This window comes from Arachis stenosperma, chromosome 5 (assembly GCF_014773155.1).
Source record: "Arachis stenosperma cultivar V10309 chromosome 5, arast.V10309.gnm1.PFL2, whole genome shotgun sequence".
In the NCBI taxonomy this organism is placed as follows: domain Eukaryota; kingdom Viridiplantae; phylum Streptophyta; class Magnoliopsida; order Fabales; family Fabaceae; genus Arachis; species Arachis stenosperma.
The window spans coordinates 19,993,516-20,010,066 of NC_080381.1; the positions used below are offsets into that span (position 1 = coordinate 19,993,516).

At 36.5% G+C, this 16,551-nt stretch overlaps 1 protein-coding gene and 1 pseudogene across 1 annotated transcript; one reads left to right on the forward strand and one right to left on the reverse strand.

The window, feature by feature from the left end:
* Positions 1 to 7,769: 7,769 nt before the first annotated feature.
* LOC130982552 (ERAD-associated E3 ubiquitin-protein ligase HRD1B-like) lies at positions 7,770 to 13,362 on the reverse strand (annotated as a pseudogene).
* Positions 13,314 to 15,307, forward strand: LOC130982553 (probable NADH dehydrogenase [ubiquinone] 1 alpha subcomplex subunit 12). The gene is made up of 5 exons (XM_057906592.1): positions 13,314 to 13,566; positions 13,817 to 13,843; positions 14,251 to 14,342; positions 14,666 to 14,775; positions 14,862 to 15,307. The coding sequence occupies exons 1-5, from the start codon at positions 13,475 to 13,477 to the stop codon at positions 15,018 to 15,020; spliced, it is 480 nt and encodes a 159-aa protein (XP_057762575.1). The 5' UTR covers positions 13,314 to 13,474; the 3' UTR covers positions 15,021 to 15,307.
* The last annotated feature ends 1,244 nt before the right edge of the window (positions 15,308 to 16,551 follow it).

Sequence of the window (16,551 nt, forward strand, 5' to 3'; positions counted from 1 at the left end):
ATTTAGCTGGGATTGACATAGAAGGAGACATCCTCATTGAAGAGGATAAGCCCATCACTAAAAAGAGGATAGAGCAAATAAGAGAGCCCATTCATGGACCTCAACAAGAGCATGAGGAAGATCCTCATCAAAAAATCTCTGAGATGCCTCAAGGGATGCAATTTTCTCCACATAACTATTGGGAGTAACTCAACACCTCCTTGGAAGGCTTGAATTACAACATAGACCAACTAAGGGTGGAGCACCAAGAGTACTCCATCATTCTCCATGAGATTAGAGAAGATCAAAGAGCTATGAGGGAGGAGCAACAAAGGCAAGGAAGAGACATAGAGGAGCTTAGGCGTTCCATTGGTTCTTCAAGAGGAAGACGCCACCCTCACTAAGGTGGACTCATTCCTTAATCTCCTTGTCTATTTATTTTTCTATTTTTGGTTTTTAAGCTTCATGTTTGGCTATGTTTTGTGTCTTCATTACATGATCATTAGTGTCAAGTGTCTATGTCTTAAAGCTATGAATGATTCCATGAATCCTTCACCTCTCTTAAATGAAAAATGTGCTTAATTACAAAAGAACAAGAAGTACTTGGATTTCAAATTTTATCTTGAAATTAGTTTAATTATTTTGATGTGGTGGTAATACTTTTTGTTTTCCGAATGAATGCTTGAACAGTGCATATTTTTTATAGTGAAGTTTATAAATGTTAAATTTGTTGGCTCTTGAAAGAATGATGAACAAAGAGAAATGTTATTGATGATCTGAAAAATCATGAAATTAATTCTTGAAGCAAGAAAAAGCAGTGAAAAAAAAAGAGTGGCAAAAAAAAGAGAGAAAAAGAAAGAAAAAGAAAAAGCAAGCAGAAAAAGCCAATAGCCCTTTAAAACAAAAGGCAAGGGTAAAAAGGATCCAAGGCTTTGAGCATTAATGGATAGGAGGGCCCAAGGAAATAAAATCCAGGCCTAAGCGGCTAAATCAAGCTGTCCCTAACCATGTGCTTGTGTCATGAAGGTCCAAGTGAAAAGCTTGAGACTGAGTGGTTAAAATCGTGATCCAAAGCAAAAGAGTGTGCTTAAGAATTCTGGATACCTCTAACTGGGGACTTTAGCAAATCTGAGTCACAATCTGAAAAAGTTCACCCAGGTATGTGTCTGTGTGGCATTTATGTATCCGGTGGTAATATTGGAAAATAAAGTGCTTAGGGCCACGGCCAAGACTCATAAAGTAACTGTGTTCAAGAATCAACATACTGAACTAGGAGAATTAATAACACTATCTAAAATTCTGAGTTCCTATAGATGCCAATCATTCTGAATTTCAAAGGATAAAGTGAGATGCCAAAACAGTTCAGAAGCAAAAAGCTACTAGTCCCGCTCATCTAATTGGGACTAAGTTTCATTGATATTGTGAATTCATTGTATATTCTCTTCTTTTTATCCTATTTTGTTTTTAGTTGCTTGGGGACAAGCAACAATTTAAGTTTGGTGTTGTGATGAGCGGATAATTTATACGCTTTTTGGCATTGTTTTTAGGTAGTTTTTAGTATGTTTTATTCATTTTTTGGTATATTTTTATTAGTTTTTAAGCAAAATTCACATTTATGGACTTTACTATGAGTTTGTGTGTTTTTCTGTGATTTTAGGTATTTTCTTGCTGAAATTGAGGGACCTGAGCAAAAATCTAATTCAGAGGCTGAAAAAGGACTGCTGATGCTGTTGGATTCTGACCTCCCTGCACTCGAAATAGAATTTTTGGAGCTACAAAAACTCAAATGGCATGCTCTTAATTGCGTTGGAAATTAGGCATATAGGGCTTTCCAGCAATATATAATAGTCCATACTTTTCCTGAGTTTAGATGACGCAAACTGGCATTTAACGCAAGCTTTCTGCCCTATTCTGGCGTTAAACGCCAGAAACAAGTTGCAAAGCAGAGTTAAACGCCAGAAACAAGTTATAAACTGGCGTTTAACTCCAAGGAAGACCTCTACACATGAAAGCTTCAATGCTCAGCCGAAGCACACACTAAGTGGACCCGGAAGTGGATTTCTGTATCATTTACTCATTTCTGTAACCCTAGTAACTAGTTTAGTATAAATAAGACTTTTTACTATTGTATTTTTATCTTTGGACGAGCTTTTGGAAGTTCTTTTGATCATTGTTAGTCCTTAGACATTGGGGGCTGGCCTCACGACTATGCCTACCTTATTTTCACTTATGTATTTTCAACGGTGGAGTTTCTACACACCATAGATTAAGGTGTGGAGCTCTGCTGTTTTTCGAGTATTAATGCAAAGTACTATTGTTCTTCTATTCAATTCATGCTTATTCTTATTCTAAGATATCCATTCACACACAAGAACATGATGAATGTGATGATTATGTGAGACTCATCACCATTCTCACTTATGAACGCGTGATTGACAACCACTTCCGTTCTACATGAAAACAAGCTTGAATGTATATCTCTTGGGTTTCTAATCAATGATTCACATTGAATCCCCTCTAACAATGGGGCATCTGACCGAGATCAGAGTCTTTGTGGTATAAGCTAGAATCAATTGGCAGCATTCTTGAGATCCGGAAAGTCTAAACCTTGTCTGTGGTATTCCGAGTAGGATCTGGGATGGGATGACTGTGACGAGTTTCAAACTCGCGACTGTAGGGCGTGGTGACAAACGCAAAAGGATAGTAAATCCTATTCCTACACAATCGAAAACCAACAGCTGATTAGCCATATGATATCTGTGCATGGCATTTTTCATCTGAGATGAGCAATTCGACAGTTGATTAGCCGTACAGAAACTGTAGAGGACCATTTTCGCTGAGAGGACGGGAAGTAGCCATTGACAACGGTGACACCCAACATACAGCTTGCCATGGAAAGGAGTATGAAGGATTGGATGAAGGCAGTAGGAAAACAGAGATTCAGAAGGGATAGAGCATCTCCAAACACTCATCTGAAATTCCTACCAATGAATCACATAAGTGTCTTTATCTTTATTTTATGTTTTATTTATCTTTTAATTATTAAAACTCCATAACCATTTGAATCGCCTGACTGAGATTTACAAGATGACCATAGCTTTCTTCAAGCCGACAATCTCCGTGGGATCGACCCTTACTCATGTAAGGTTTATTACTTGGACGACCCAGTGCACTTGCTAGTTAGTTGTGCAAAGTTGTGTAAAGGAGTTGAGATTACAATTGTGCGTACCAAGTTGTTGGCGCCATTGAGATCACAATTTCGTGCACCAGCGTACTTGACGCATACGCGTGACTGACGCGTACGCGTGATATACGCCACGTGCAGAAAATGCAGAAAACGCTGGGGGTAATTTCCGGGCTCCATTTAGGTTTATTTCTTCTTAATTCCAGGTTCAATGTTCCTTTAATTTAGTTTCTCTTCTACTTTTATTTATTCTAATACTTTAGTTCATTTATTTCTCTTGTTGATTTGTTTATTTCCCCAATTTGGTTTACGAACTCCATGTTAGATTTGATTTTCTATTTAATGTAATTTGAGGTGTTTTATATTTATAATTGCTTTCTTCAATTTATGTTATTGATGCTTTCAATTGGTTGTTTGGATCTTATTATCTCTTATTGCTTTTCTATGCTTTTGTGTTGTGCCTTCCAAGTGTTTAATAAAATGCTTGGGAGGATTTTAAGTTAGATGTTTATATTTTTGGCTTTGGTTGAGTAATTGGAGACTCTTGAGTTATCAAACTCCTTTGTTGATTGTTAATTGAAGGTTGCTGGTTGATTTGGATCCCTCTAAAGCTAGTCTTTCCTTAGGAGTTGATTAATTAGGAGTTGATTAATTAGTCCACTTGAATTTCGTCCATAGTTAGAGGTTAACTAAGTGGGAGAAACAGACAATTCTCATCATAATTGATAAGGATAACTAGGATAGGACTTCCAGTTCTCATACCTTGCCAAGAACTTTTCTAGTTATTAGTCTATTTTCCTTGCAATTTACTTTTCTTGTTTCTTATTTCAAAAACCCCAAAAGATACCCTTACATAACCAATTATAAGAACACTTCCCTACAATTCCTTAAGAGACGACCCGAGTATTTATACTTCGGTTATTAGTTTTATTAGGGGTTTTATTACTTGTGACAAACAATCTTTTGTATGAAAGGATTCTTGTTGGTTTAGAAACTATACTTGCAACGATGATTTATTTGTGAATTTTAAACCGTCAAAAATCCGTTCATCAGGCCTCAACCGTCTGGACAGAGAATTGTACTTGGAAAGGATGATGAAGAACCAAAGGTAGAGGTGCCTAACCCGAATAGAGAAGATGGAGACAGTGGACCTGAGATGTATCAATACAAGTCTGAAGAACTATGTAGCCCTCCTGGATCTGATGATGAAGAGGAACCTGTATTTTCTCAACATAACCCCAACACACCATATGGAAAAATTACTTTGGAGTTCAACATGGAGTTCGAGACCATGGACCACTTCAAAGCAGTAGTGCGGAAGTAAAACATACAAATTGGGAGACAGGTATTCTATCTTAGGAACGAGAAGAAGAGGTGCAGGGTGATATGCTATGACCCCGACTGCCCTTGGTTGTGTTACTGTGCAAGGACCAACTATCCAGCCTCATTTTAGATTAAGACATTTGTAGATGAACATACATGTCCGAGAAGCAACAAGAGTAAGTCAGTCGCATGTGCTTGGGTTGCTGAAGAGCTGGTGTCAAAACTCAGAATCCATCCCAACATGTTACAGAGGGAGGCACAAGAGTGATTTAAGGTGAAGTATGATATTTCGGTTAATGAGAAGATGATATATAGAACTATGGATAAGGCAAAAGATGTTATTAAAGGCACAAAGAATGATCAATACCTTAGGCTGAGAGACTATCTGTACGAAATAATGAAGGCTAATCCTGGGTTAAGAGCAAACATAGGGACTACTCCACAGTCGGATGGGTTGCCAAAGTTTAGGAACTTGTATATTTGTTTGGTTGCTTGCAAGAATGGATTTAAATCAGGGTGTAGACCCTTTATCACATTGAATAGGACATTTCTGAAAGGTTACAAATTGGAGGACAATTACTAACAGTCGTTGGTCAAGATGCGAACAACCAACTGTTCCCAATTGCATACGGGGTTGTGGATGCAGAGACTAGGTAAAATTGGAGATTCTTTTTTGAGGAGTTACATAGTGACATAGGGGACTACAATGAGAATGAATGGATTTTTATGTCTGACCAGCAGAAGGTGATATGCACTATGAACCTATTTTTGTGGTGTTAGATTCTTCTTTATATTATTGCATGAATATCTTCTAATTATGGAGTCTACTCTTTAATGCAGGGATTAATACCAGCATATGTGATGCCAGGTGTCAAGCATAGATTTTTTTGTATGCATATATGGAAAAACCTGAATAAGAGATAGAAGGATAAAGAACTTAAGGGAGTATTTTGGCAATGTGCGAAAGCAACTACTGATCAAGAGTTCAATGATGCAATGGCTAATGTGAAATGGATCAATAAACAAGCGTGGGAGTATTTGTCAAAATTTGAGCAAGAGCAATGGTTGAGATCAAGGTTTTTTGAGTGGCCGAAGGTAGATAATCTGACAAGCAATAACTGTGAGTCTTTTAATTCAACAATTGTGTGTCTTCGAGGGAAGAGTATTTTGACAATGCTTGAGGAGTCCAGGTTCTACATCATGAAGACAATGGCTACTCACAAGGACGCATTGATGGCCTACACTGGACAGCTGCTCTTGTACAAGGATAAAAGATAAGCTAATTATTGGGAAGAACAATGGTGTGGTGATGATTAGCACAACCAATTTGAAGTTAGAAAGTGGCAACATAGAGTAAGAGTGAACACACGGGAGAGAACATGCAGAAAATGGCAGCTAATTGGACTACCATGCTGTCATGGGACTACAGCAATTCAGAGAAAGAATGAGAAGCCTGAAGATTATGTCCATCACAAACTCACCATTGAGGCATATAATAAGACTTACCAGTTTCACATTAACTGTATACTAAGTCAAGAGTATTGGAGCAACATAAAGGGTTGCCATGTCTACCCCCTCCATACAAGAGGCCTATTGGCAGACCTAGAAAAAAGGACAGCACTAAGCAACGTTCTGGGAGCCAATACAATGCCAAGAGAAGATATAGACAAATAACATGTCAAACCTATAATAGAGTTAGTCAAACAAAATTATTAATTAACATATATTTACAAAATATAATTGAAATGTTTGTGTCTATGTGAATGCTGAATTACTTTATTGATTGTCTCTATGCAAGGTTGGACATAATAGTAGAACTTGTTCTGAGAGACCAATTGGAGCAGTAGCTAAAGAGCAAGATATTGATGAAGAAGAAGCTAGAGAGCAAAAAGCAAACTGGGAGGAGACCATGGAGGCTGCACATGCTGCACATGTTGTAGATGAGGAGGAACTCACTCAAAACCATCCACAAAGTCAGCCTGATCAGGTAAACAATGCAATTTAGCTTACCTTGTTGTTCATAAAGTGTTGGATCTGAACCTATATAACATTTTTTTAACTAATTGCCAAACTGATCCAGAATACTATCAATGATGGGACAACTACAACAAATGCACCACCTCCTAATGCAGACATTGTACCAGCAGCATCCACTTTAGTTAGACCAGCAACTAGCTCAGAATCAGCACCTCAAGTGACCACAAGGCCAACATCACCAACATCAACAAAGAGAGGCAAACCTACTTTTGTAAGGAGCAACCCAGTTAATCCAAGAAGAAGAGACAGCATCACTCGAGGAGGACTGACAGCCACTTCAACTACACCTCCAACTCCCGAACAATATGCAGCAACTACACCACCATTCCTTGCTCAACCTAGGGTTGTCAGGCCTCCTGTTGGGTCTAAATCTCAAATTTCAGCCTCACCATTGACTGTTGAAGCCACATGTAGTGGGTCTGGATCAATGACACAAGCCCGAATAGTTAGGCCCACTCTTCAAGTCCAAACATCAGCTCTATTTAGACCACCAACCGTGACTAGAAAAACTATGACAGCAGCAAGCCCAGCCACCTAGAACAGGTTTACAGGCTTTATGCCCACCCCATTTTTGAAGAGGAAAAAGTCATTTGGACCACCACCATCAAAGCCATTCACAAATGAGAAGAAGAAGTGATATGAGAATCTTGGATTTTCAGTTTGATGTTAGCTCCATTTTGGGTCTGAAGTAGTTACTATGAACATAAGTGTCATTATGGCATGTTAGTGCTATACTAATTTTTTGTGATTTGTTAGTGTTATTTTAGGTCTGAAGTAGTTACTATGAACATAAGTGTCATTATGGCATCTTAGTGCTATCCTAGTTTTTTGTGGTTTGTTAGTGTTATTTTGGGTCTGAAGTAGGCCATCCTAGTTTCTTGTAGTTTGTTAGTGTTATTTTGGGTCTGAAGTATGTTACTCTGAATAGTTATGGATTCTATTTTCATGTTATGTTACTGGTATTTTAATGTGTCTGATATAGATTAATGACTCTGCTATGAACAATGGAATTCCTATGAGCATCAGAACATCTGCAACTTTATTACATGTTGTAACTTATTGTCAATTAGAATGGAACTAGGATGGATTTTGGATGGAATTTGGCTATATTCAGCTTCTGTTGCTATAACTATTTTTAAATGTTTAGCTATCTTTTATATAGCTTGCTCACATCACAACTACAATAATTCAGTCAGAGAACAAAAATAAAACAACATCCATTAAATCATCTCAATTATAATTATTTTAACATTACAAAGTAAAAAAATGTCATTGTTAAACTCTTAAACTATCCACTGTCTACCTACTTAGCCAAATAAAACATACTGAAAGCCAGATTTAACCCAATCAATATACAAATAAAAATCAGCAACAATTTAACCCTCTTCAGATGCTCCTTTATTTTATTTACCACAAATAGCACCATCATCATCCTATCAATTTCCAGATCATCCCCACACTTGACATTGATTCTTTTTTTTTTTGTTCTGATTTGCCCACTATGTTACTATTTTCCAAAGATACTTTTTCTTCCACACATTGTTCTTGTATTTCATCTAACCATTAAAAATACCCGCATCGCATTTGTGTGTTCTAGCATGAAACAAAAAATTCATGGATCAGAGAATGATTGAAAACTAAAATTGATTAACCAGAGATGACGAAATAAGGAGGGCTATTAGATTACTTCGTTAAATATCCATCAACACTCTAAACTTACCTTCCACAGAGGGCATCGTAGAAACCATCTATTAGGTGTTACTTGTCTTTGACTTCAACAGAACCACTGAAATGGCACAAAAGCATGTTTCGTCATAGGTTTTGCTCACAATATCTAAACCACCATCCACGTCGAAGGCTTGCATTGATGACTACTTTCTCCCGGTTGCAGCTTTTTCACGAGCCTTAGCTGTATGCATCTTCCAATTTTGCAACCTGGAATATGCGTGAACGAAGAGAGCAATTTAGGATTTAGGGCAAATCCATTTGATTTAGGGCAAATTCAATTTCAATTAGGGATTTTTCAGCTAGGTTGATGATTTATTTAATTAAAAATTCTAGCTAAAATTAAACTTATCTTGTTAGAAAAAATCGGTGGTCAGCTTAGCATCTTCCTCACCGGAGCTGTAGTTCGACGAGCACGAGGACACGTTTGTCAATTTTTTAAATCATTCAAGTACCATTTTGTCAATAACAATAGTGATGTACCATTTTGTCAGTACCAGAATCTTTCGGGTACTGATTTGGTATTTACCTCTTCTTCTAAGAGTAATGTATCGTTTTTATCCCCAACATTTTCATCTTATTTAAATTTTTAACGTTTTAAAATTGTCTCAATTTTGTCCACTGTCAATTCTGTTAATAGATTTTTAACAATAGGACAACATTGAGACAATTTTAAAATATTAGAAACTTAAATAGTATAATTTAAACGTTAGAAACAACTTTAAAATTTATCTCAAATATTGGGGACAAAAATAATACTTTACTATTTATGTATATAATAAAACGGTAAATGACTTTTCAAAAGCTAGTACAGCGCGCATCCCCCCATTCGCCCATTACAAGACTAAGGGAAAAAAAAGGCCTAAATGTAACAATTTTAGGAGGGGCTGTGCATTTACAAATTAGTATATCACCATGAAGGGCATATATAATTCAAATTGATGATAGATTGGAGGCTTGGAGGAATCTCGTGATTTCTGAATTTCTCTTTTTCTTTTTGCTATATCTACATTTGACAGTCTCTTCATGGTTCAAACCACAAATAAGGAGCAGTCATTATGCTTTTTCATGATGGATCCCATGACTAGATGCCATTTGCCTATGCTATCTGAGGATGATGATGATGATGATGATGATGATGATGATGATGATGATGTGCCCTCATCTACACTATTTTCAACCTTTTGTCCTCTGCAAAAAGCTGGAGCTGATTTTGTAGAATCTGTTCAAAAGTGAGGGTAGAAAAATCTTGAGTTAGTAAGATTGATTTCACATTTTCATGGGTTAAAATTTGATGCCACGGCAGGGACTACAATGTTGAAGTCCACTTTTTGGTAATCCCAAAATGAAATAATGTTAGATAGCACATGCCATCCAGAAATAATACCAATTTGTTTGGGTATATTTGCTATCATTTGTGCTTATTGAGATTCTATAATGTAATTCTTAAGCTGGTGGCGGAATTGAGAACAATGAGAAGAGAATTTCATTCTATGGTCACTATAATCATCAAATTAGTTTATTCTTCATATTCAGGAAAAAGGACACAAAGACCCCACATAATTTAAAGAGAGAAACAATTGTACCTCAATCTGGTACTGAAGAAGTTTTCTTTGAGCTTCCAGGTGCGAACTTGGCATATTCGGATAAACTCCAAACTCCATTCCATGATTTGCAGGAACTGGATGTGTTTGGGAAGGAAACAAATGGAAGTGCCCCATTTGAGGAAAGGATACAATTGGTCCACCAGGGAAAACAAGCGGCTTTTGTGCCTGTTCACTGGAAGCTTGTTCTTCGTTAAGCCCCGTGTTAATGGATTCACCCAAAGACATTTGAACTAGAGGTAGAAGAGCGTACCCAGGAGAGCTGTGAGATTGAGAAGTCGCCTCAGTAAGAGCGCACAACTAAAAACTGACACTGATATATAAGAAGAATACGGCTGCTAATTTGCTCCTTTGTTTATGCACTTTTTCATGTCTTTATTAGACAACACTATCAATAACCAGCAAAATGCACAGCATAAGACTGATTTCTTAATCAGCTCTAGAAAAAAACATGGATATTTTCCATGCACAAAATTCATACCATACTAAAGATGATGTGGAGGGGTAAACATAAGAATTCTCGTATATTGAAACAGCAGCAGCAGCAGCTTGAAGTCTGGCTTGATGGCGACTCAAATTATCAGTTGCCCCACCACCGCCAACCTCATTTTGAGCTGAGCTTCCAGTGCTAGTCCCTGTTCCTGTTCCAATTTAAAATATCCAATATTAAATGAAACAGCCAATAAACATATATGCAGTGTCATAATATTTGAAATGACAAGGTAGGCAACATGCTTATTTAATCATAAAGTAACACATTCAAAAGATTTTAAACAGCAAAATTGTTTTCATCAAGGAAAAATGGAAAATAAACAAGGTTTTGAAAGTTAACTATGAAATGTAAAATATATATAGCAGTACATAAAAGAACATGAATGATGGATACAACTGTATAACAAGGATATTAAGTATCATTAAAAAGTTTATAAAATGATGATGAGTTAAAAAAGAATATGTAGCATTAGCAATTGTTTAGAAGGTGCAATTTGCAAAAGCATCCACTTGATTGAATCAAACTTTCAACTCTATTTTTCTATTTTTGATTCCAAAGAAACTGCATTCATTTGAAATACTAACGGTTGAATTAAGAAAATCTGCACATTATAAACATGTTTTATATTCTGGTAACCAGCAGTGTTTGATTATTTCATTATTATATGATTACCCTGTCGATGAGCATCTGATTGTGCTCCTTGCTGGCCTCCAGTTGCAGTTGCCCCATTTTCGGGTGGAACAACCAGGGCTCTGCAGGTAGGGCAAGTATGTTGCCGCTCCAGCCATGATCGGAGGCAATGAACATGAAACAGATGTCCACATATAAGTTTCTTGGCAACAGTCATCTCTTCACGACAGATAATGCAGGGTGCATCACTTCTGCATAGGCATTTAAGAAAAGCACTCTTACATACAATAACTTTAATATAGTAAGCAGAGGTGTTAGGTATAGAACTAACGCATTATGCTCTTCAGGGGTTGCCTCTGGAAAACGGTCCTTCATATTTGAAGTGATCTTACAATATCGGATGTAATCTTCAACACGGACTTTGAAGTTCCTAAATGTCTCGTAAAGCACCCGTATTAAGTGCAGAGGAACACCGTAGTTTCTGAAGAAAACCTAATGTTAGCAGGGAAAACCATAAAGTATATAGCCTTTACAATGCTATCAAACTAACAAAATGAGAACAATAACAAGTAAACCAGATGTATAATTGATACTATGTGCATTGTCAACTATAACACTGAATCTGACTCTAATTGAAGCCCAATGCAAATAATTAAGAGTCAATAAAACACACAAATGAACTACGATTCCAAGAGTGCATAGATCCAAGAGCTACCATATATATGTAAATAGTAGGCTGAACACTTACATAAAAATTACAAGGAAGAAGAAAAGATGCGTAGACAAGTGAAGCAAGTCCCTGATAAGTTCCAAGTAGAATGTGAAGATTGGTTTCCTTTCCCATTGTCCTTCCATGAGCATGGTACTGACATAGAAAAGATATTTTACAAAAACTGACACAGTTATAGTTGCAAGTATCATGTACCTGGGAGAAAAAGATCATTTGTCAAAAGGAAATCCCTGACTATATATTATTTCAATGCCACAATATTGGGAAAAATAGAATGCATCAGCTAACAAATACAACTGCAGCCTCACATACTAAACACACTCCTATTAGGAAAAATAGAATAAATCAGTTCACAAATACAACTGAAACTGCACATAAGTACAAGCTTGTTCTCAAGTCAAGTGTATTCTCACCCAAGCCCAAATTCTGCTAAGTACTATTCATAGTTCTGAATTTACATTGGTCATGTTTTGTTTTGCGAATTTGTACGAGAACAAGAAAAAGGAAAGGAAGAACGACTTACTCAAAAGAAAAGAATATTGAAACAGACGGTTGCCATGTTTGAAGCAGATGCTTCAGAGAACTGTATAAGGATACGCTATCTAGGAGAAGAAGGAAACCATGAAAGATACAATACGAATGTGGAATAACACGGACACAGCCGCACAGGAGTGGTCTCAATGTACTCAACCCTCTTTTGAGCCAACCAATGCAAAGCTTGAATCAACAGCAATGCTGTGGCCATGGCAAGGAATGTAACAGAGAAATCCTGCCTAAAAATAGTAATGGCAAAGAGGATTTCCATAATCTCCCTCCATGATCGCTCGTTAAGCCTTTCTACCTTGGCTTCCCGAGGAGAACCCAGGAAAACCTTCTTCGTTAACTGCCATAAAATACACATAATGACCAAACCCATGTTGAGAAGAAGCACTAAACTAATCTTGGAAGTTGAAAGATACACCATTGCCGGATAAAACTGGCCTCTACTGTTAAATGCATGATATGTGATAGCTAGAGTTGCAATCAAACTGAGACCCGCATATGTCTTCGGCCTCATCATTCCACTCTACACAAAAACACAACAATCATTAATCAATTCTCTCTTCTAATTTCTACACATGTAACCTGAACTACATATGAATTTGGATATTTCACAAATAAGAATGAAGCAAAATGAAATAATAGGATTGATCCTATTGCTTTTTCAACTATCTATACGTAGCTGGGGAATCAAATCAGCCACACAGAAGAAACCAAAACACACACACACAAGATCAAACAATTGAGGTGCCATAGAAGAAAAAACAGAGAAAATGAAACGAAATAAAATGCAACGATTCTTTAACCGCATATTCAAATTAGAGCAGAAAAATGAACAAGATACTACATCCTTATCTGAATTGATAATTGAATTTTTTTCATTTAAAAAAAAAAAAAAACTATGCATATGAATTCCCCCATTACAGTGAGCCCTAACTTGGAATCAAGCTAAAACAGTATCAAAGATATTCAAGAAAATAAATTAAAAAGAAGTGGCGTTATTTCAAGAAACGAATTACCAATTGAGCAGTGTCGCTCTGAGTTGGTGTGATCGTAAACGGTGTTTTCTTCCAATTATGAGTCTTAAATATTTGATAATTGGAAGAAAATGATGTTAAGTGTAGCCTACCAGCTCTCGCCACGTACACATCTCAAACATTTATTTATTTAACACAAAATTAAAAAGAAAAAAGGAGGCGAGAAGAGAAAAGAGACAGAAAGAGGAGGAAATGGCATCCTCGGTGGTGAAGAACGTCATGAAATCGATCAGAGAGAAGGGTTTCGGTGCCTTCCTCAGAGAGCTCAAAGATGAAGGCTACCTGTTTGTCCCTTTTTCCCTTTCTATTTGCTTCCACCCGAAATCGTTTACACAAGTTCTTCACTTCCATGGATTCTGTTGCATTTTCCTTTTCTTTTAGGGATTAATCTATTGTTTTGTTTTGTTTATTCACTTCAAAGTTCACAGTTCATTCATTTACCTGAAATCATTGACGATTCCTTGATTTGATGAACAAGAATGTGATGCTTATTATGCTTTTGAGATTTGTGCTGACATCTGTTTCTCATTTCAGGAGGTGCCTTCCGGACGGGAATCTCTTGTAAGTGAATTAATTGCTCTGCTTTGATCTTCTACTTTATCATGTTTCAAAGCCAAATGCTATTTGCTTGGATATGCTTCATGAAATAATAGATTTTAGAGATTCCTTTATATGCAATTGAATGAGCTTATCCAACTATTATTCAAGTAATGATTGAGCATTTGAAGAATGAATTGAAATTTGAAAATAATATTTATTCGATTTTCAAGTGAACCTCTTTGGTACTAATGGAGAAGGGATAATTTAGCCTTTTATAGGTTTTGATTGCAAGTCGCTATTTTTAGATTCTTGTTCGGTTGTTCCTGTCATCAAGCTGTTTGGATAAAGATCAAGTTCCATAGAGTTGGTGAAGGCTTGGGTTCATATTACCAGTAATTTTCACCAATTTTTTGTCTGAATTTATGTAGGCAAACCAAGATTCATAATATTGGTGCAACGCTTGTTGGTGTTGACAAATTTGGTAACAAGTACTATGAGAAACTTGAAGACACGCAATACGGTTAGTTCCTACTCCTGCTTTATATGTCTCAATCTGTGCATGTGTGTGATGGTTTAAGTTACACATGGATCCATATGGGCAGGAATGGTTGAACATAAGCATTCTAGACAGCACGTAGCAACCGGAATTACAACATAGTGATCGAGAAAAGGATATGGAGAATAGTTCTTTCATATTGTCCTTTGATGGCCCATACGATAATATGCATTCCCCCTTTTTCCAATAATTTCCCTTATCATGTCTGGATATCTGTCAGATAATATATTTGAGTTTCAATATATTGTGTGCTCATGCATGCCATTGGATTCATTGAAAACTGGCAGGAAGGCACAGGTGGGTTGAATATGCAGAGAAGAGTAGATATAATGCTTCACAAGTTCCACCTGAATGGCATGGTTGGCTCCACTTCATAACTGATCATACAGGAGATGAGGTGAGGTGAATTCAGTTATTTGCTTAATCTTTCCTTGTCTGTGCCATGTGGTCTAAAAGATAATAATGCAGTGAATTTTGTTGCAGCTTCTTTTACTGAAACCAAGAAGGTATGGTGTTGAACACAAAGAAAATTTGTCAGGAGAGGGTGAACAGTATATCTATCACTCCAAGGGACATGCACTCAATCCGGGGCAGAGAGACTGGACAAGCTACCAACCATGGCAATCCAAGCCTGAACCATGATTACAGTTCATCTGTGTTGCTTATGTTCCTGAATGTTGGATTTTGATATCCTGGATAAATGTCTTGCATTCATATTGGAGGGAAAAGAAGTGCTTTTCTCATGAAATAAATTGAATTATTAGCCGTGGTAATTGACTCACTCACTCTGTAATTCAAATATTACTCATACTTCCACAAATGTCCATTTATTTACGTGTTTAAAGGACATTAATTGTTTTATTTTTGGACGACGGGATTTCCTCATGTTCCCATTCCTGTTTTTTATTAGGATTAACATATTTTTTTAAGGTTATAGTCGCATTTTCCAATTTCTACTACTAAAGCTCAAAGCTGTATGTACTTTCACCCACGCCTTATACGCTTGAAAAATCATGTTTATTTGTCTACCACATATAAATATTAGCTTTATGAAAAGGCCAGGATAGTTCCATTCTGCAAGGAAAAATAATTCATTTGAGGTTTCAATGTTCCTTTCTATTTATGACAACACATAAAAAAAAAAAAAGCCGACCCAACTCGAAGGAAGGAATTAATTCTTCTTACGTTCTAGCTGGAATCTTTAATCAATTTACACCTTCTCTCAACAATAATGCTCCACATCCATACAAAAAATACTTTCAAGTTATCCAAGTAGTTTTTGCTAGATGTGCCTCTCCCACCCCCCAACTCGTTTGTGATACACACACTCTAACATATTAATGTAAACCTTCTCTGCTGCAACTTAAACCTTCTGCTCAACGTAAAGCTCTCCTAGTTCTTCTCTACTCGCGTTCTTCTTTTTCATTTTCTTTATCGATTTGCATTGCATCCAATGGAATAAGTTTTGTCGTTCTTCTCTGCTCGCGTCCATCTTTTTCGTTTTCTTCTGTATTTATCTTCTTCCCATTGTTTTCAGTTTTCTTCTTTGATCTGCACATAACATTTATCTTCTGAATCAAAACAATGAATGATTCAACTTCAAATCAGTTGAATGAGAGCAATTTAGATTATTCTTCTTAAACGAATCAAGCGGATGAGGTTTGGGTTATTTTTTTAATCGAATTGAATGGAATTGAATGGACGCGGGTGTTCTGAATTGAATTGGATTGAATTGAATTGAATTGATAATCTCTAAATTATAGACTCATGTATTTTGAATTTGATTTTATATAATGGATAATGTTCCGTTCATTTAGTACTATACAATTGTTTCACCTTAATAACGTGTTCGGTTTATTATGCAGACAGCCCTTTGAATTTGAATTTAATCAATTTATATAATGGATAATGTTTTGTTCATTTAGTACTATGCAATGTTTCACGTTATAAGATGTTCGGTTCATTCTGCAGACCAGGTGTATTGTGGATGAACAATTTGTCACAAAAGTTGGATGACTTTCAAGACACTAGAAGAAACCGGAAAGTTCTACAAAAATTATTCCAAACTTGTTAGTTTTTCTACCAAAATAAGGAACACGACTCGAAAGGGAGACGAGATTAAGAATCAACTAATCGTATGCAGCAGAGAGGAGAGGTGAAAATCCAAGATATC

Coding starts and splice junctions, on each gene's coding strand:
- LOC130982553 (XM_057906592.1), top strand. CDS start 13,475: ATGGCATCCTCGGTGGTGAAGAACGTCATGAAATCGATCAGAGAGAAG. Junction 13,844..14,250: donor CTTCCGGACGGGAATCTCTT/GTAAGTGAATTA, acceptor GAATTTATGTAG/GCAAACCAAGATTCATAATA. Junction 14,343..14,665: donor ACTTGAAGACACGCAATACG/GTTAGTTCCTAC, acceptor GAAAACTGGCAG/GAAGGCACAGGTGGGTTGAA.